The 20,903-nt window shown below is 42.2% G+C and overlaps 1 protein-coding gene across 2 annotated transcripts in view; it reads right to left on the bottom strand.

Moving 5' to 3' along the window:
- Positions 1-20,903, bottom strand: part of KCNH1 (potassium voltage-gated channel subfamily H member 1) — a 415,212-nt gene that overhangs the window by 364,712 nt on the left and 29,597 nt on the right. For both annotated transcript variants that reach the window (XM_059904358.1, XM_059904366.1), the window contains exons 2-4: positions 20,135-20,258; positions 16,284-16,390; positions 4,355-4,483 (exon numbers count right to left, since the gene is read on the bottom strand). In XM_059904358.1, the coding sequence (XP_059760341.1) occupies positions 4,355-4,483; positions 16,284-16,390; positions 20,135-20,258 (360 nt within the window). The remainder of the gene's footprint in view (positions 1-4,354; positions 4,484-16,283; positions 16,391-20,134; positions 20,259-20,903) is intronic.

Below are 20,903 nucleotides of genomic sequence, written 5' to 3'. Positions count from 1 at the left end.
GTTTAACCGTGAACTGAGCTCAAATGAAGAAACCCCTAGCTTAGGGTTCTTCCAGCTCTGTCATAAACGTCACCACAGGGCAGGCAGAGGCAGGGCTGGGGGTGCCATGGGAAGATCAAAAGCATCACATGATCAGGAAAAATGAGAGGGGGCGAGCAGGAGGGGAAGAGGAAGCATGAAAGGGAAAAAAGGACAGAAGGATGGGAATGCAGTTTGCAATCTAGCAAGCAGCTAAAAAGGATTTACTGGGTCCTTTCCCCATTCTCAGTAAGCACAACCACTATCTCCCTTGCTTGAGCCCTCATTGGCTACTGGTTTCAACTGGGGTGAGTCCCCCGCTAGGCTGCTTTAGCCCACACATCCCTGTATCCTCCCTAGGCCAAAAGAGATGGTTCTGGGATGAGCTGGAATTCCAGTTCCTCCCAGGGTAAGTCCAGAGATACTAGGAAAGACAGACCTACAGGCCCCTCCCTGGGAAACCATGCTGAGCCACTTGGAACAGAAGTTGCACAGGACTCCTTAAAGTATCCTCGCCCTGGTGAGGAGGCGATGAGGCCGGGCTTGTCCTAATCTGAAGAGTCACAGATTCTCTTAGAGGAGCTGGTGCCATAACCCAACATCCAGCAGAGAACAATCAATGGACACAGGAGACCACCAGGTCAATGTCGACAATGACTAGGTGTCCTCAAGTCTTCCGCCCCAGATCTTTTCCCTATTGATGTACAAATAACCAAAAACCTAGGATGGCTTCTTCAAGCAGAAGTCACTAACTCATCACCTTTCAGTCATCCTAAGGGCCGAGAGAGAAGATGTTAATATTGGTGGTGGAGACGGGGCCTGTGGCTTGTATCCATTACACTTTTTCTTCCCCAAGAGCACCTCACATATATCCCGCATGAAGACGCCTGGAGAAGGGTTGGCAGTTACAACAGCTTGCCGGAGCCTTCAGCCCTGAATATTCTAAATCTTTGGCCTTTAAAAATCTTCTCTGGAGTTTTACATTCTGTTTATTGTCCACTCTTGGCTCAATTTTAACTCTGTATTTACAAGTAAATACTAAATTTACTTTAGTGGATCTTTGAAAATGAATCTGCTCCTTTAATGTGAGATGATTCAGTGAGGTAAGAGAGAAAAGAAGAGGGGTGACTCATCCTTGGGTGAACAATGTAGAGAGAAAACTCTGAGCCCTACACTCTAATTCTTCTCTACCCACTTGCCCAAGGCTCCTGGCTTAGAAGGGCGGATGGGACAGAGAAAAACACCCCTGCAACCTACTCCCAATTATCCAAAGTACCAGAAAAGCAAGAGATAAGGAAGAAATGAAACCCCTGGAGCCTCACTGAGTCTCATTTCAACCAAGAATTCCCACCTACTCTCTCATTCAGCCTTTACACACACACACACACATACACACACACACACACACACGCGCGCGCGCACACACCCCAGAGCCGTTACCAAACAGCAAACCTAGCTTGCCTTCATCCCTTGCTCCATGCCACCTGTGGGCACTTTTTATCAGAGAGAAAGGGAAGTAGCCAAAAGATGAACAGGAAAGAGGAGATGAGGAAGTCAGGGGTCTGGATAATTCACGAAAAGGGTCACAAGAAATGATACACTAAATAAAAGAGGGGGTTCAGGGAGCATCCCCAGGGCCCATCACATGCGCTCAGGGCCAAAGGGGAGTTACTTTGTGTCAGATGCTAAAATAGTCTATCGCCAATGATCCCATGTGTTCTCCCCTTTGTGTGTCATTTATGGGAACATGTTAGGCACCAACTGGCTTCCTGAGTCACCATTAGGATGCACTCACCCGACTCCCAAGCCCCAAAGTTAGGCACAACATGATGAGAGAAAACAAAGCCATTTTAAAGACAATCTGAGCACAGTTGACTTTAAAAAGTCTAATCTAATGGTGGGAAAACATCTCGTATTGCTATGCCAAAAAGCAATTATCTGGGGATTTTCTGGGGTTTTCCATTATCCACCCTTCCATTCCATCTCAAAAGTGAATTCTACACAAGCCTGGGCCAGCAAGACTCTTAAGGCTCTTTATGCTAATCGAGGCACTGTACTGAAAGCCCTGCCAGACCTGCTGGAATCTCACAATGTGAGAACAACTTCCGAGAAGAAATGTCAAGTCAGGAGAATAATCCAGCCACATGGCAGTGTATTTTCCATCTAGATTGGACCCTTACAGCCAGAACTGCAGTTTATAGACTTACAACGATAAAGGCCTGGAGAATTATCATGCTCTTCCGTCAGCAACAGACTAATATAAAATTTGACCTTGGCCTAAACAGACCACCAAATAGAAGTGGGTCAGGGGCACAGTGACACGACAAGTGGGAGGGTCGAAACGTATCTGCCACAGCATTTGGAGTGAACAGGCTTATAAAGTCATGTCCTGGAAGAAATATTAAGCATGATCCACTATCAGCATTCCTATATTGAGGGCTAAAGAGTATGTACGTGTGTGTGTGTGTGTGTGTGTGTGTGTGTGCATGTGTGTTTTAATTTTTAGAAATCAAGTCATGTATTACTCCAATTTATTTCATTGACAAAGAGAATTAATATCTGGTTCCCTTGGCTAACAGGGAATAGGGTGTGTGTGTGTGTGTGTGTGTGTGTGTGTGTGTGTGTGTGTGTGCGCGCACACCCACCAAAACCCTTATCAGCAAGGGAAATACATCAGCGAGGCAGGAAAAATGAAGTAGAGCATTTTACTCCTGGAAAATAAACCTCAGTGAGTCCCACTGCATCAATCTGATTTATCTCTTCTTTCAGGTTTCATGAGAATGCCAGGCAGACACCTAGGTGGCATGCAGGGAGCATTCTCGGTTGACTCTGCCTATCCTACTAAACAATCCCTCACGTCACCTGAAAATGTTCCAGTGGGGATGATAAGGAAATATTCTGACTCAACTACATCCCCTAGTTCACCTTTGTCAGAGAAAACTTGCAAAAATAATTGTGAAAATATCAGATTACCTTTAAAATGCTATTTATGAGTTTACTCAGTTAAAAAAGTAAACGGCCTTTCTAGATGGTAGCAAGATGACACTCATCATGAGTGAGCCTATCGCTGTGTAAGAGCTACCGCACTAAGAAATCTTCAAGTCAGAAACTAGAAATCAGGGAATCACAAATCTGCAGGAGAAAAGGAGACTGCCGGAGGGTGAGACAAGTTAAGAGACTTTATTTACATCTGCTCTGGTCTTGAACCCCAAAGGCAGGCTGTGATTGATTTACTGAGCTATAGGTAGTTAAAAAAAAAAAAAAAAAAAAAAGGATGCACTGGTATACACAGCATTGTGCTCTGAGCTCTATAAATATTAGCATCCAAATGTGGTAGGATTTTAAATATCCTCAGAGGACACAGCCCCCAAGGGAGCAGCCACAGAATGTTTTTTATTTCTTGCCATTTAACAATCACAATTTTGTCACATCGAGGATAACATGCCCCAGTTTGACTCTCTCATGAACTCCACTCTTATCTCTCTGCTGCGTCTCAGAAAACTGCAAGGAGTAAGGATCTCTGGTAGAGCCGGAAAATCAGCCGCAGAGCCAGGAAACACTGCGACATGAAAGAGCTCCTGGCCTCCTGGTTATCTTCAGGGGGATGGAAAAGACTGCTGTGATACCTCCTAATCCCAAGCCTCTGGGAATGACATCTTCTGTATTTCCTGATGAGCTGGACCTCTTCGGGAGTATAGTTGTTCTAATAATCCCGAGCCATCTCCTCTCCTAGGTCCCCAGTGTTATTTAAACAATACATGCATGTGATATAGCTGAGGTGAGTGCTAAAATCTGTGGTCCCAGAGCTGATTAAATATGGGAATGTTACTGGCCTCATTAATGCCATGTTTCCAATGAATTAACCAGTCACAGACTTAACCAACCACGGAGGCAGAGATGTACTAAAATCTACTTTAACACTCTTAAAATGCTAGAACTCAGTCAAATCTGAAGAAGTTTATATAGAAATAAGATGAATGTGACCATGAATTGCCACATTTGGGTGACTGACATCTGTCATGTGAAAACTTGCAAAGATTCTGACAATACCAGAGGTGCTCAGTTACCTTCTTCTGTCTACTTGGAAAGGGTTAATCTACAAAGGTATGAAATTGATTCAAATGCCTTCCTAACCAAAGCTTTTTTTTCTCACTTTCTTTTCCCTCAATACATTCCAGAACGATACAATGCTTTACCCAACACAAATTAAAGTTTAAATCTTGATCCTCGTGCAGAGATTGCCTTGGCAACCTCCAATTCTCTGTAACGAGAGTCACACTATAGGCAAAAAAATAAAAAAGGCATAAAATTATTTGTACAAATCAGAATTACAAACCTTTACATGAATCATCCTCAATCGGCTGTTTGAAAGCTGTTATGTCACTGAAAGTGCAAAGAAATAAAACCACTTTATCCTGTTCATTTCGAATTGGAGCAATTTTCACAAAGAACCACACAGGTGTCCCTGAAAGAAATACCAAAAGGTTGGTCAGTAATTTGCATTCTCATTTGAGGGGCTATGGAAGTAAAGACTTGGGAATGAATAGGTACAAATATTAGTTCGTTTTTAGAATCATTTCATTCCTTCAGGGACTGGGTTTTACACCATTAATTTTTCCTCTTGCTGGAATAAAAGCTTCCATAGTAACTACTCAGTGGGGAGTTTTCTCCGTTCAAATAATTTTGTAAGTGCAGATTTCTTAACCCTTGTAAAATGATTAGAAAATGAGTTGAAAATCCCTCCTGATCTAAGGTACAGAGACCTTAAGACTTACCTTAGACCATGTAGTGAACAAGTAAACAGTAGGGGCCAGTTTGGGTATTGCCAGCCATGGCCGGCCAACCATGAAACTCAAATTTCCATTGCTAAAAGCTCCCAGTGCCAAAATTCAGCTTGGGAATCCATCAATTTGGCTCAATGGACCATGGGCTAGAAACTATGTTTCTAAATCTCCCTCCCCAGAATAAAAATCCCAGAGGTCCTATACAATGGCAAATAAGGACACACTGAGGAAGGAAAAGAATCACCACAATGATTCTCCTGGCAAAGGCGCCCCCAGAAAGGGAGTTTCCAGGTGGGTTTCAGCTGTGATTACTTAGTACTTTAGGAAGCTCAATGAATGTTTCAACTTCCAATCCTTGCTCCTGAGCTAAACTGGGGGATAAATGAGCTCTTCCAAAGCACTGCCCTAAACCACAGAAGGAGAAGGTGGGCAGGGCTCATCTGACTGACTTCTCAGAGAGGTCACTCACTCAGGTATCTGTGGAGAAATACCTGCACAAAGTCAGTCTCTGGCTTCCAAAAACAAAAAAAAAAAAAAAGAAGGAAAAGAAACAGATGTTTTCTATCTATTGAGGACATCACAGCAAGATCTATCAGTCTCTTCTGTGATACAAAATTAAATGGGGCACAAAGCAATGGTATGTTCACCCCATCTTGTTCTTGTATCCCCGTTCCTAAAACAGCATCTGGCATATAAGAACTTAATAACTATTTGTTGAATTTTGCATAACCGGGATAATGCTTTACATACTATTTTATAACCATTTTCAAATTAAAATACAGTAAATATTTCCCCATGTTGTTAAGTATTAGAGAAGCTTCCTATGCACCAGGTGCTGTGCTCAGCATTTTACATATTTTATTTTAGGAGATAGCAAGCAAACAACTCACTGAATACTGGAGATGGAAATAGATCCCCAAAAGGTCACCTGGGTCTCTCTGCCTGCAATCACATCAAACTCTATACTATACAACAAGGACAGAGAGACATCTCTGATTAACATTAGGATTAACCAATTTTACTTAACAATTATAAGATTATATATCTGACTATACCACTTATTCATATGTAAGTATGAATAACCCCACAATGTACAAACAGGCAGCAAATGGATCAGATAGGAATACATTCTCCTTAAATCTTGATTATTTATATATTCATCCACAGTTAACTTTAAACCTCTATCCACTTCCCCTTCCCTTTTTAGCTGCTGGTTTCTGGGTACTCTTAGAAGACAAATACATTATAGTGTCACCCTAAGAAAAATGTGTTTTGAAAGGAAAATCCACCTTACAAAAATCAGGGGAATTCCCTGGTGGTCCAGTGGTTAGGACTCTGCACTTTCACTGCCGAGGCCCTGGGTTTGATCCCTGGTCGGGGAACTAAGATCCCACAAGCTGACTGGCGCGGCCAAAAAAAAACAAAAAAATCACACATAGTGTTCCAAAATCAAGAAGAATATGGTCTCTGAGTTATCCACTGTTTTTGGAAGGTCTGTGTTACTATTCCTCCCAGTATCCTCCTCAGAACCTGCAGTGGGTTTTAAGCCACTTTCAATTAAGCAACAGAAAACTCAAAAGAAAGCATCACACCAGTCGAGCCCACAAACCCACAGCTCTCAGTTGTATCCTAGCTGGTAAGACAAAAAGAGGAAAAAAAAATATTTTCTTTTTGCTCTAAAGAAAATTAAACAATATTCTCTCAGCTGGGTAAAAGAGAAAGCACTCCAAATTTACCAAACTAGTAATAAATCAGAAGAGAGGCCCCCCACTCATGTTGTCTAACACCAGAAGCCTCGTCTTGCTGCAATCCCCAGGACCATCCCCTTCACAGCTGCCGCCTATGGGCCATCCCCTGTGCTATACCAGCTGGGCCGGATATCTATGAACTTGTTCCACTTGGGACTGTGCCATCTAATCTTTATGACTACTAGGACTGATGACACTAACCCACATCTCCCAGATCACAAGAGCTACTGTATTTGTCATATTGGGAGGCCTTTTTCATTTTACCATAGTTCAAGCTCCCCATGAACTTTCCTCCATTTCAACAGGTCAATCTGTTTAAAGCTACGTGCCTCTCTCCACCACACTGTGCCCATTGCTTCCTTCCAGAAATGTTCCCTGACTAAATGCATGCTACTCTGATCATTCCATTTCAATATCTAAATATGTTTCTCGTGCCAAAAATTCATAGAGTCAGTATGTATTACTTTAAGAGTTCCTCGCCGGCTGATCACTTGGGCTTGTTGAGGGTAGGAACCTCTTTTCTGCTACTGGTGTTTCCTCGTGGAGGGACATCTTTCAGTGTAACACTCCAGGCCTTTTCCCTGGGTTGGCAATTTGGGGGACAAGAATTGGACATGTGTAGCCTGGCCACTTCTCCTCCTCTGCTTAGAGATTAGTGTGCATTCTGCTCTACTTCTCCATTCTATAAATGTTAGGGGAGAAGTCAAAGGGCAGGGGGGATGGCTGGTAGGAGGAGAAGCCTGTGGTTCTCCGGTGTTACCTGGGTTGGGTGGGTAAGTCTGATTCTAGGATTCACTTTTAGAAACTCACCTGCCCACAGATATAAACTACATTTTCTAGGATCTGCTTTACTAGTCATAAAGGTGGTATTTTAACCTCCATTTGCCTGATTCCTGTATCTCTCCCAATTGTTTCTGACCACAGGCAGGAAAAGAAAGTGCTATGTATTGGGCCCCCTCAAAGCTTAACAGTTGAAGACTATTTCTGTAAATAATTCATAATGCACTCCAAGGGCAGGAGAACTGATCTACTTCCTCTGTCTGATGGTCCTGCACCCTTATTCTAATGGCATCCAATGCAGTGCTACCCATGGGGCGTCACATAGGCCATTACGATGCTCAACCCCAGGAGGCACCAGCCTGCAGCAGTGAAACTCAACAAGCTCTAAGAATGCTTGCTGAGTTTCAAAGAAATAAATCCTACTTCCAGTGTCTTCACAGTTACTCAGACCTGCCTCTCTTCCAAATTGTCACACCCAAACAATCTAGGAATGAAGAATGGGTTTAAATTTTCATTTCTGAAATTCTTCCAAAAAAGACTGAGTGCCTCTTAGATAGCACAGACCAGTCATTTCAACCTTTCACTTTTTAAGAGCGAAGGGTTTTTAACTAATGAAACATTACTCAAAGTCTCAGTACATGAAACAGTTCCTTCAAGCAAACACGAACCATTCAGAGCCCAGAGCGCCACCCACCCAGTTTCCCTTACACACCTCTGGATGCACCCAGGGATATTCAGGAACCCTTTGGCTCCATTCAAATGAAGACCTGCCCGGGGGCAGACGCCTGAGCAGTTGGCCTCCGGGGACCTCTCCTACAGCCCAGATTCTACAGCAGCATCCATTCCATCAGGATACAAGAGAGACAATGAATGCACAAATATTCACACACACACACACACACACACACACACACACACACACACACACACAATCAGGAAGAGGTTGAAATTCTGGGAAAAACCAAGAAAAGCAAGTACTTAATGCCCTGTTTCTGCAAAAAAGAACAAAGGGTCAATGATAAATTTTCTATTAAAGGCAGATCAATACACAAATCCAGGAGAAACACATCCTACTGATGGCAAAGGCTGCAGCTCTCTCCTGGATGAGGATGCCCAGTAGACGGGGAGTTCCAGGTCAGGCTCCTCCTTCTGGTCACTCTGCGATGGTCATCCCTTATGTAGCTCCCTCGGGTTATGCAGTAATTAACCTGACAACCTAACCTGGCTATAGGGTTTCTCAACCACAACAGTCAGATAACAAAACAGCAAGGCTCAGGTGTATGAGAGAATTTTTGGCCTCCTACCCTGGACCTCCTCCCAGGTACTCTCTAGAGCCAGGCATCCAGGCCACGTTTGACAGCAACAGAACTGACCAAGCCACTGTGATTGGCTCTTGAGAAGGGTTGCATGTGCTGGGCCATTCAGATGGGTCCAGAAACTAGACTAGAGAATGGCAGTTAGCCCCAGGAAACAGACCAATAGGATTTGAGTCAACTTTATTGAGACAAATGACAAGTGTAGAGAGGATGAGAGAGCATGAGGGGGAAAGTAGTGACCACTGGCCATTAGAACATCTGATTCAGAATCCCAAGCCGTGCGTTTGAGCTCTATCTCTTCATGTATTTTATGTCTTGGCCACACTACTTTAACTTCTCTCAGAATCAGTTTCCTTATTTGTAAAATGGGAATAATAGACCTACTTTAGACTAAGTTAAAATGTATGATGATACACAGATATTTAAAACTATTACTTTCCTTTCTTCCTTCCTTATAAATTCTTTACCTATAAGGTTAAAATGTTCAATCTTGCCTCACAGGGGTGTTCGTATGACTTTAAAAGAGAATGTATCTTAAGGTGTTTAATGAAACTCCAAAGCTGCCTGCACCTGTTCAGAAGGAAAAGGGCCAATCTCAACCATAACAAGGGAAAAGCTAGAAAATTCAATGCTTAAGCCTCCATGTAATTTAAATTTGATTGAAGGGCAAAAAGCAAAACCTCAATAAATGGAGAGAGTTACACTGTTTGTAGATTAAAAGAATCAATTCTGTAAGATGTCAAACCTCCCTTTTTAATATATAAATTTAATGCAATTTCAATCAGAATCTCAATTGTTCCTTTTTTCATTTGTTTTTCTCAGAGCTTGATGAATTGACATTCAATTCAAACAGAAAATTAAAGGTAGAAGAACAGCCAAGAAATCTTTGAAGAAAAAAACGTACGACAGGGACTACCTACTATAGTAACTAGGAGCCATTGGCAATGACCCTAAAACAAGCAATAATGAAGACAATAATATCATTTACTGAGTGCTTCCAATGGGGCCAAACCCTGACACATCATGGTTTACCTTTCACAACAACTCTGTGAAGTGGAATTGCTACTGTGACATTTTCCCCAATTTAAATATGGACAACCCAAGTGGGAAAGCATTTTAACCAAACTCACGTAGCTAATAAGTTACACAAGGAAAAAGAGGAGAGACACAAACCCATGAATGTGTGAGAACTTAGCATATTTAAAAAGAGCATTTCAAATTGGAAAGAAAGAGCTGGATGATAATAAATAGTGCTATAAAAGTAACAGAAGGAAAAATGGAAGAATAGTTTTATTATTTAGGTAAGGAGAAGAGCATTCTAAGTATTATATAAAGGTCAGAACCATAAAGGAAAAGACTGACAAACATTTTTTACTTCTATATGGTATTTAAAAAGTCTTTAATTAAAGAGAAAAAATTTTAATAGGCAAAATTGTTTTCAATATGTGTGTGATTTAGGATCAATATCCCTCACATATAAGCAGCTTCTTGTACTGAATAAGTAAAAGACAATCTATTGGTAAAATAGGCAAAAGACGACTGTTTCCTATTAGATTTGTCTTCACAACAGATTGTCACCTCCTCAAAGGCAGAGTCGGTTTCTTATATGTGGATCTCTTTGGCTCAAACCCACAGGCCTGCAGTAGGTAATCAATGAGGACTTAGCTGGCAGCTTCTCTTGCTCTAAGCTGCCTTTCCCTGGGCTTCTCTGATCCACAGCTCCCAAACCGGGGCCCCCAGCCACACCATGAATTGTGGAATCAGTCAAATGCTGGGGGGTGTTATCCAGAGGGTGGACTGCTTTCACTCAGGGCTGATACTTCTTAACTTTCTTGTTCAAAAAATGGAAAAGCTAATTGGCCAGCCCAAAAGTGGCCACCTAAATATTTGCTGAATGAGTTCATGAATGATGATTGTCATTGATATAAGAAAATTATCCAGCATACTGAGAATGAGTTAAGTCACAATACAAAATATATAGCAATTCCAAAATGCCCAGGTTTAATGGTCAGACTGGCCAATAGATAGAAAGAAACCTTTCAAATAAGCCAGTCTCCAAGATAGGTAATAGTATTACACACACTCATTCCAAAACACACCATGAAGCTTTCTGCTAATTACTTCCAACTCCCCAAAAGGTAAAATAAACATGAATGCCTATCACTAGCGGATCCTTTCTACAAAGTTATCCATCCGTGTAAATACTAAAGAATGGGAGGGGGAAGAATCAAAACAATTTATTAAGAGTTTATAAAAAAATCAATAAGAAAATCACAAGAATTAAATAGAACATATGGGCAAAGAATCTGAACAATTAACATAAAAAAGTAATTTTAAATGGATACTAAATAGGAAAAATACTTCAGTCTCATTAGCATTAAAAATACTCATTAAACAAAAAAATGTAATTATAGGCAGTCTGATCATTTAAAAATAATACTATTCAGTGCTAGAGCAATTCAATGAGTCAGACACTCACAGTCTGCAAGTGAACTTCGAAATGCGTTCAATTCTGGAACACAATTTGGCAAAATGTCTCAGGAACCTTGGTTCACATTCTTTAACACAGTAATTTTCAACTTCTAGGAAATATTTCACAATGTTGACTAATACCTTTGCACGAAGATCTTCACCTCAACATTATATTTAATCAAGAAAGTTTAGAGCCTCATAAATACCCAACAATAAAGGAACTGTTAATAAAATTCCTTCTAAATTATATTTATGGGGAATTTTAATGATAAGGATATTTTTATGATAAAAAAATTAAATAAATGTACAATTTCAAATTGCATACATATCAAAGTCTCAACTATGTAACACGTGCAAGACAAAAACACCAAAATGTTAATAGGCTGGTAGTATTTCTCCAAGTCTTTGAGTCTTTAGGGTGATTGATTTTCTTCTTTAAGCCTTCATATGTGTTCTCCATAGTAAAAATGCATTAATTTAAAAATCAGAGAAAAAAGAAAAAAAACATTCCTTTAAATGATGACATTTCACATTTTAAAATCTCAAATGGGGTGGCATTTCCCCCACGGGACTCCATACTGCTTTAAAATGCTGAAAGTTTCAATCTATTGAACTACAAATTGTGAAAGTAGCAGCAAACCTGCCTCCTCCTTTCTCTCCTCCCATCCATCTCTGTTCAGTCTGCTCCTCCCGGGCCAGCTGGTCAGTTCAGCCCCACAAGGCTTGCTCCTTGGCTCCGAAGCCCTCACTCTGAATCACATACCCCTGGGTCACTCATCTGTTTCTTGGTAATTGTCAAGTTCCTTTCAAAGTCACTCAGCAAACATGTGCCGAGCGCCTCCTCTGGGCTGGGCTGTGTGCTAGACACTTGCCAGTCAGTGGGCTCCACTGGCAAGTCCCTAGGCTCAGCCTCCTACCACTTCCCCGTACACCTCTCCTTCTCAGCTGCCTCTTCCCCACCCCTCCCCCAGCAGGCCACAATCATCTTGCCACCGCGGTGATTCCTAACAGGTCTCCCACCTCTGGTCTCCTGTGATGCATTCCATCTCCACTCTCTAAGGGAGTCATCTTTCTGAAATGAAAATCTTATTATTACACACTTAACCCTGCTTAAAACCACTCAACGCCTCTCACCCCACCCTCTGTCCCCACCACCTCTGCTTTTAAGACAAATTCTAAACTCTTTAACGTGGCTGCGTGATGGGCCCTTCTCAACCTCTCCAGCTACACTGGTGACCCATTCATTTACAGATTTATTTAATTACTCCATGAGTTCAGGTGGAACACCTTCTGGGTCAGGCACTGTGCTGGGTGCAGGGGATCCAGCTGGTTATAGATGCACCCTGTAGGCGTGGAAGTCAGCCTTCACTGCAGCTGCTTTCTGTCCCTGCTACTCAGAGTGTGATTCTTGGACCAGCGGCATTAGCATCACCTGGAGCAGAATCTCGGGCCCTTCTGCAGACCTACTGAATACAAATATATATTTTGTTTGATTTGCAGGTGATGTTATATATCCTGTCAAAGTCTGAGGAGTCCTGCTTTGGGTCTCTTCAAATGTCAGTGCTGCTCTCCCCTACTGCCCTCTCCACATGCCTTTCATCAGCCTGGGATACTCTTTGCCCTTCTCTCTGCCTAACTCCCCGTTATCCTCCAGTTTCTGCATGAATTTCCTGCCTCCTAGGAAGACTTCCTTCCCTGACCTCCTAAGTTAGGGTGAAGGGACACCCCCCATGTGGTGTCACCATCAAAACACTTACAGCTCTATACTATGATGCCGCCCCCGACCCCTGCAAATGCTGTGGGAGCAGAGGCTGGGTCTGTCTTTTTGTAACCACATTCCTAGGAGCAAGCCTAGTGTCTGACAGAGTATAGTCAGACCTCGCTTTATTGCGCTTCACAGACAACACATTTTTTTTTTAACAAGTTGAAGGTCTGTAGCAACCCTGCATTGAGCAAGTCTATTGGCGCCATTTTTCCAACAGCATTTGTTCACTTCATGTCTCTGCGTCACATTTGGTAATGTGAATTGGTAATTCTCACAATATTTCAAACCCTCTACAGCAGAAAGATTACAACTCACTGAAGGCTCATATGATGATTAGCATTTTTTAGCAAAAAATTAATTAATTAATTTTAATTGAGGCATACACATTGGTTTTTTATAGACATAATGCTACTGCACACTTAATAGACAGTTATGTTTACAGTATACCACTATAACAACTTTTACATGCACTGGAAAACCAAAAAATTTGTGGAACCGAACTTACAATACCTCTGAGGTATGCCTGTGGTTGGTCAATAAAAAGCCATTAACAAAAACATAGAATTTGGTGCAACTGTAAAATACCCAGGCTTAAAAAATAACTTAAAGTTTCTAAATTCCTCAGGTGAGGGTGGATTTGGAGGAGTTGGGGACAGTGAACCGGTTCCTAGGAAGAAACCAACACTATCTGCATCCATTTCTGCTTCATGTTTTATGTACAGGCTTAGCCTTGGACGAAACCCCTGCCAGCCCACTGGACATCCTTGTGCAAATTAGAAAGAGAAGTTCCTCCCTCAGCACAGATGCAATTCTAGGCCAGGGTGCACTGAGGACCTAGCAAGCAAACTGGTTTCTGGTTGCCCCCATGCAGGGTATAGCCTGCACCACCATATGTGGTGGCCCTGCCTTGTGCCCCGACTAAAACCAACCCGGTCTGGAAAGAACAGCCATGGAGCAAGCACTGGAAACCAGGTCCTGGCTCTGCATGACCTCGGGTGAGGAATTTACCTTGTTATACAATGGAGATACGTAAAGTCAGCCATGACTACTTCACAGGGCTCCCTCAACATTTTTAAATAAAGTGGCGTCATACCTTCCACAGAGTGTATTTTCTAAAATCAGAGGGTAAGGTAGAAGTTGCATATGACCACAGTTGCTCTTGAGAATGCCTTCACATCACCCATGAAGTAGAGTCCATGCCCAGGCTGACATGCCACTCTGGAGACTGGCATGCGTCTCTCTCAATAAGCCCGCCACAACCTCCAGGGAGGGAAGAGATGCCAATTCTTTGATAAAAAAACATCAGTTGAACTGACTGGCTTCCATACCTAGGCCATGTCTACCTAATGTACAGAACCGGAAGTACCAGAATCACCTGCAGTGCGATGAGGTACTCAAAATACGAGGCCTTCAGCCCCCGAGGCAGCTGAGGGAACAGCAGATCCCCCCCTGCCATCTCATACTCACTCTGGGGTACATGCCCACTGAAGAGAATAGCAAGTAGAATCACTAATTCAATTTTAATTATGTTTCCCTCTCTCTCCCTTTTATGCTCAACATGTATAGTTGACTTTGAGCAAGTTAAATGCATAGTCTAATGAAGCTTGAAAACTCTGAAGCAAAATATAAACGCAAGGCATTATCTTTGCGATACGCCTACCTGATTAGTACTCTGTGACGTGGGGAAATCCACACTGTTCAGGACACAAAGCTACCAGTGTGGGAAACCTTTAACTCACTCCCTTAGCTCTGGGCACACGGCAGAGCCCCTCCTCCCATGAGAAGGCACTGCTGGCGTGCTCCTGGGAACAGCTGTTGCTTTGAGTTGTGTCCCCCGCAGAGGAACGGCTGGCACAGAGCCAGTCACAGTCTTTCACCTCATTCCTCTCAGGCCTATTTGGCAAAATGTCTCAGGGTAGGAACTAGGGTAGGTCTCGAGGTAGGAACTAGACCTACTAGCTGAGGAGGTGAAATGGAGCAAGGCAGCAACTCTAGTGTGAAAGCACAGAACCAACCCTCTCAGAGTTGCTGATGCCCAAAGCTAATCTCTCAGCTCAGCGTCTGCACTGGCCACCAAGCAAAGAGTCCTCTCAGTTGCCTGCACCAACACTCCAGACTGAAAAAAAGTCCCAGCTGCTTCCAGATAAAAGCCACATGTGCCCACTGCTTTCCAGAGCAAAACATATCATCCTGAACACCACCAAAATAAACACTTATCCTAACGCGCCACCTGGGCCACTCTGGAAATGTTCTAGTGAACCAATGACCTACTTAGTTCAATCCTACATATAAAGAACAGGATTCCTTACAACCAAATAGTGTTTTTAAAAACAAAGCACTCGGGCTTCCCTGGTGGCACAGTGGATAAGAATCTGCCTGCCAATGCAAGGGACATGGGTTCGATCCCTGGTTCGGGAAGATCCCACATGCCGCGGAGCAATTAAGCCCGTGCGCCACAACTACTGAGCCTGCGCTCTAGAGCCCACAAGCCACAACTACTGAAGCCCGCGTGCCTAGAGCCCGTGCTCTGCAACAAGAGAAGCCATTGCAATGAGAAGCCCGCTCACCGCAACAAAGAATAGCCCCCACTCGATGCAACTAGAGAAAGCCCGCGCACAGCAACGAAGACCCAACACAGCCAGAAGTAGATAAATAAATAAAAATTAAATTAAATTAAAAAAACAAAGCACTCTTCAACACCTCTGCAGCCCTGCTATGGCTGTGTTTCCATACAGCCCACTTTCCATACTTCCAATACAATTAATCTCCATTCAACAGGAAACTGCTAAGAGAAAGCAAGTTCTACACTTGTGTATAACTATTGACCTAGATTCTTCATTAATATACTTGTGGAAGTTATTATACACAAAACAAATACAAATTAACAATACATTTTGACTAACAGTGATTACAGTATTAATTTGATTAATACTGTCTCTGACAGAATACTGGGGTCACCAGGGAAACAAAATTTTATTTAGAAACTCTTAACTGGGCATCTACTGGTGTTACCCACTGTGCTAAGTGCTAAAGGGAGATAGATACAAAGGTGAACTGGGCAGGGATTCTAACCCACCTCCTCCCTCCCCACCTAAGAAGCCTTAAAGTCTACAAGTGCCTTAGGCCAACAACTCAACATAAGGAAACCAATAGGAAAAACACTAACTCTGGGCAGAAAAGAGATCTAGAAGTCTTAATTGGTTAGTGACAAGTACAAATGCTCCTGTGCAGAACAGTAACTCATCAATCCATACCATTTACCCCAACATACACACTGGCTGCAAGGAACAACATTTAGCTGATGGGAGAAAAGAAAACCTAAGACAGCAACAGAGAAAGAGGAGATATTTCACTCTTCCAAGCACATCAAGGTATGGTTCAGAATGGTCTGAATACTCACTGTTCTTCTTGTACATCAAAATTTCAAAGGAATTCATCTCATAGTTCTCAAATGTTTGCCGCACCTTTTCAATGGTGTCTTTATCAGTCAGCTCCCCGTACATAAAACTGCAAAGCAACCAAACAGTCCAAGTTAGATGAACAAGTATTTATTATTCTACAAGCATCTGCTACATACCTGCTCTATACCCAGCACTGTGCTATGCACTGTGGAACACACGCACACACACACACAATGAAGACATTTGTTCAATCAAAAACAATTTATTGATTGAGCTGGAATCAAGACTCCATCCCTGTCCCCCCAAAACTGACAGTCTAATGAGACACACTAGAAAACAGTAGATTAGAGAACAGTATGACCAACACATAAGGAATTACAGCACGAAGAATAGGCACAGAGCACTGTCTGAGTAGTCAGAAAAGGCTTCCCAGAGGCAAGAACAAAAGAGATCTAAAGAGCAGGTGGAAATCTGCTGAGAAAAGGAGGGAAAGGAACATTCTAGGTAAAAGATAAGCATGTGCAAAGGCACAGAGGTGAGAGGAAGGTTAATTCTGGAACCTGAATACGGTTCAGTTCAGTATGTCTGGAATGTAGACAGTAAGGGGAAAATTAGCAACTGGTAATATGGAGAGGTAAGCAGGGGTCAAATCATGGAGGAGACCATGGCATTACAGGTCAGCTGAAGTCATTTAAACTTTATCCCGAAAGCAACGCAGGGAGGGCCACTGGAGGGTTTCAGGCAAAAGAGTTACATAATGAGATGTGCATTTTAGAAATACAACTCTGAGAGACGTCCTGAGAAGGATGGCAGAATAAATTTGGACCACAGATTTTTCCTCTTCTAATTCCTAACAAATTAAACAAAAGAATAGGAAAAAAACCACAAAAGGTCACCAACCAAACAAGAAAAAGGGCGCAATTTGATGCTCTAAACATCAAGACATACTGTAGCTAAGGAAGGAAAAGAAGATTCAGCAAACAGAAGACTCAGCCACTGTCTGTGCAGCTCTTTTTCCTACCCCACCACTAAGAAAGAAAAAAGAGCTCTGGGTTGAATAAATCAAGATGACAAAATTCTACAAATTCTTTCTAATACATCTCCACACTCCTCACATTTGGAGAAAAGTAAACTAACAGGGTAAATAAGCAGCCTGAAAAAAAAATTAGAGAAAACCTCTGGATAGCAGAAGCTTCTGCCTACTAACACTGGTTCTCAGCAGAGGCAGGAAAACTGCCAGGACTGTCCATTTTCTTGGGTCCACACACTGAATATGGTCTGAAGACCAAGGTTTTTCCCTCTAGGAATGGGATAATATACCCAACGACTAGGCTGAGCGACACTAACAAAGCGTGAGAGGAGAGAAGCCATCCCTCAATGGGGCTGGAAAATCCAGTCCTCCAACAAAGGCTGACCATGGACCCCCCAAGCATGTCCCCCGCCCACCCCAGGCCTTCAGACGACATCAACAAGGAAGAACAGCCATGCTCAGCCCTCAAGTCTTATGTAATGTGTAGAAGCAGTGGCGTGGGCTCCCAAACAATACACAACCCATCTTCTAAAACTGCGCATACCTAACTGTGCAATTTAGCTTTTTCTTGATGACTTGAATCATAGAATCACAGAATTTCGGAACTAACAAGAACCTCAGAAGTTATCAAGCACAATTCCTGAACCACCAAATCAAGCGCCATGCTCAGCTTGATACTGGAACAGGCGTGGGCTTACTGTGAGCTTCCAATTTCCAGCACCCTGCAAGCAAAGTGCCCTAGCTATTGACTTTATGAATTCTGTGTCACTTTTGTTATCACGTCCCTTCCCAGCCCACTGAGAGATGCTATTATCTGTGGTTCCCTGTGTGCCCATCTCATGTAGTACTCTGCTTTGGGGCTGTGTTCTTCATCTATAAACCAGGAAAACAGATAACCGAGCTTGGTGAATTACCTTTAAAAAGAAGGATAGATCAAGACTAAATTAGCTGTGCCTGAGAACAAGAGGATTTCTTTCTCCTAGGAGGTAAAAACTTAAGCTCTATAACCATTTTACTTAGCCGGTTTTGCTCTAAGGCCTTTTTAGCTTCCTCCCACTTTCCCTTTCTGAATGGATTTGCTAGATAAGTGACCTCAACATATGTGATGGTGTATAGGCTGGCAATTTCCTTCACAAGGTAAAACCAATCCCTGCAAAGTGGAGTCTTCAAATAAATGAAGTGCCATAATTATGCCCAGCTTTCCTTACTCTTACATACTTTTTCAAGTTGTAGTTTAGTGGTAGGTGTAAATTTCCTTTGTCTGGACATTAGATTTCAGATGCCTGCAATGCAAGAAATAAGCCAAAAGGCTCCTGAGCAATTAGGGATGTGGCTAACACAAAGGCATGTTTACTTTCCTTCTAGAGAAGGGACACCTTCAGGGAATTAAATAAGTTTCTTAGAGTTGTGCGTAAAAGAAAGTTGGCTAAATTATCCAGTTCTCTTATCTGATTTTCTTAAAGTGTCTGATTATAGCCAATAAGAAGCAAGAAAGGTAAGGAAAGGCTGCTCAAGTCACACGAAAAAGCAAAGCTCACTCTCCCAGTGTGCTCTGATTGTGTACGTGCACGTACAGATGGAGACATAGATGCAGATACACAGATACTTAAGAGGATAACAGCACATCAAGAATATAAGAGAATTCTATCATAATACTTGAGTCATAATTTTTAAACCTTTGAGGGAATCTTTTTTTTTTAACACCTTTATTAGAGTATAATTGCTTTACAATGGTGTGTTAGTTTCTGCTTTATAACAAAGTGAATCAGCTCTACATATACATATATCCCCATATCTCCTCCCTCTTGTGTCTCCCTCCCACCCTCCCTATCCCACCCCTCTCCTTTGAGGGAATCTTAAATTTTCCATTTCCCAGTCCCAAAAACCTAAAAGTTAAGAAAAATGATAATATTTTCAAAACATTTAATACTTTTCACCAAATGAGTTACTTGGCTGATTTAATACCAAGAAAATGCAACTTCTGAGAACCAAAGACTATGACTGGGTCAGATGGGTTTTTCCACCCTTTGGAGATGAGTTCACTTTTGGGTGTAGCAGGTTTAGGAAAATGATTCCACTGCATGCGAACACCACTGAAGACAGAAGACTCTGAGGAAGGCGAGGAGTGAGAGGAGACAAAGGCTGTGGAGCCAAGACCCTGTTGGGGCAGCGCAGGGTCCGGGTCACATGCTCCACACAACACCTTGAAGATGCTCTAAAAGAGCTTTTCTAGTGCCACGGCCCAAGGGCGCTGCTTGGTTAGTAACCCTGTCAAAGGCACAAGCTGCACAGCACCCTTTGCTTCTGCCTTTGAGTCAGTGATCAGAGAGAGATGTGACAGCAGCAAGGCAGCAAGACATGGTTCTCTTCTCGTTTTCTGATGAAAAGCCCTATGAACAAGGCCCTTGTCTCCAACATGGTGTTTATTCTTAAAAAACAGCCATACATGTTTTAAAATTAATTTAATCATCTAAAATCATCCATTTCATTTTCATTGATTTTATTTAATCTTCTAACTTTCACATAATTTCCATCTAAAACCTCATAAAATTTTGAGTTCACATTTTATTGATAAAATGATTTTCCTGAGTTTTTCTAGGTTTTCTCCCATCTCACTGACTGTAAATTCATTAGTTGTAGGGACTATGTTTTAGATCTTCTTTGATTTTCCCAGTACAGTGTGTGAACTAGAGATGATAGTGCAATAAATATTCCTGAATGAACGCTGCATGAAAGGAAATTCCCAAGCTGAGTAAGCCATTTTCTTTTTCCAAAAAGATACCATGATAGAGTGTTGAACAGAACCCCAAACATAAATACCTGCAGGTACTGCTTTTTTGCATCACTTCCGCCCTGTGATAGCCAGACAGCTTGCAAAATCCATCATTGCTGTACACGATGGGCCAGTCCACTATCTGGGCATTCCCCAACACAAAATTAGTATCTGTTAAAAAAAAAAAAAAAAAAAAAGAAGAAGAAGGGGAAGGAGAAAAGAAAAGGGCACATGAGGCAAGACATTAGTTGAGATTCAATGAGGACATAAATAATAACCAATCCAGGTATTTTTGTTTCCCTCCAAAATGGCCCTCTGAGGAATACAGAAGAACAGAGCTTTAGAACTGAATATCTGGAATGCAAATGCTGAGGTTTCTATACTCCAAAGGAAGCATGCTTAACCAACCAACCAGCGTTTTCGGCAGAAATCCAGTGATTTCTATAAGACATACTCAAGTCCTAATTTTTCATCTCTGTGAGATTATGCTGGTAATGTGGAGCCAGAGAGAATCCAAAAGTAATTTCTTCTGCACTCCATCCAGCATCTTGGCCCTGTCAGTCTTTGGGACAGAAGCTACAAACTGACCTAATTCACCCTGATTAATATTTGCTGATCCTTGGAGGAGAAGGCCTTCTTAGAAAGGCAAGGGGACAGCAGGTTGCCTCCTGGAATACACACACCAGAGAGCCTTCCTCTCCGTAAAGAAATGACTAGACCCTCCTCATGCTAGGGCTCCGTAGAACCTGATCAAGATGCTGGCAAGGACAAAAACTTTCTTACTAATTTTGAAATCACGGAGCCACAGAAAGCACA

The sequence above is a fragment of the Balaenoptera ricei genome, chromosome 1 (assembly GCF_028023285.1).
Source record: "Balaenoptera ricei isolate mBalRic1 chromosome 1, mBalRic1.hap2, whole genome shotgun sequence".
Taxonomy (NCBI): Eukaryota; Metazoa; Chordata; class Mammalia; order Artiodactyla; family Balaenopteridae; genus Balaenoptera; species Balaenoptera ricei.
The sequence above is the reverse complement of the archived record's forward strand: the minus strand, read 5'-3'. Positions and strand labels throughout refer to the sequence as shown.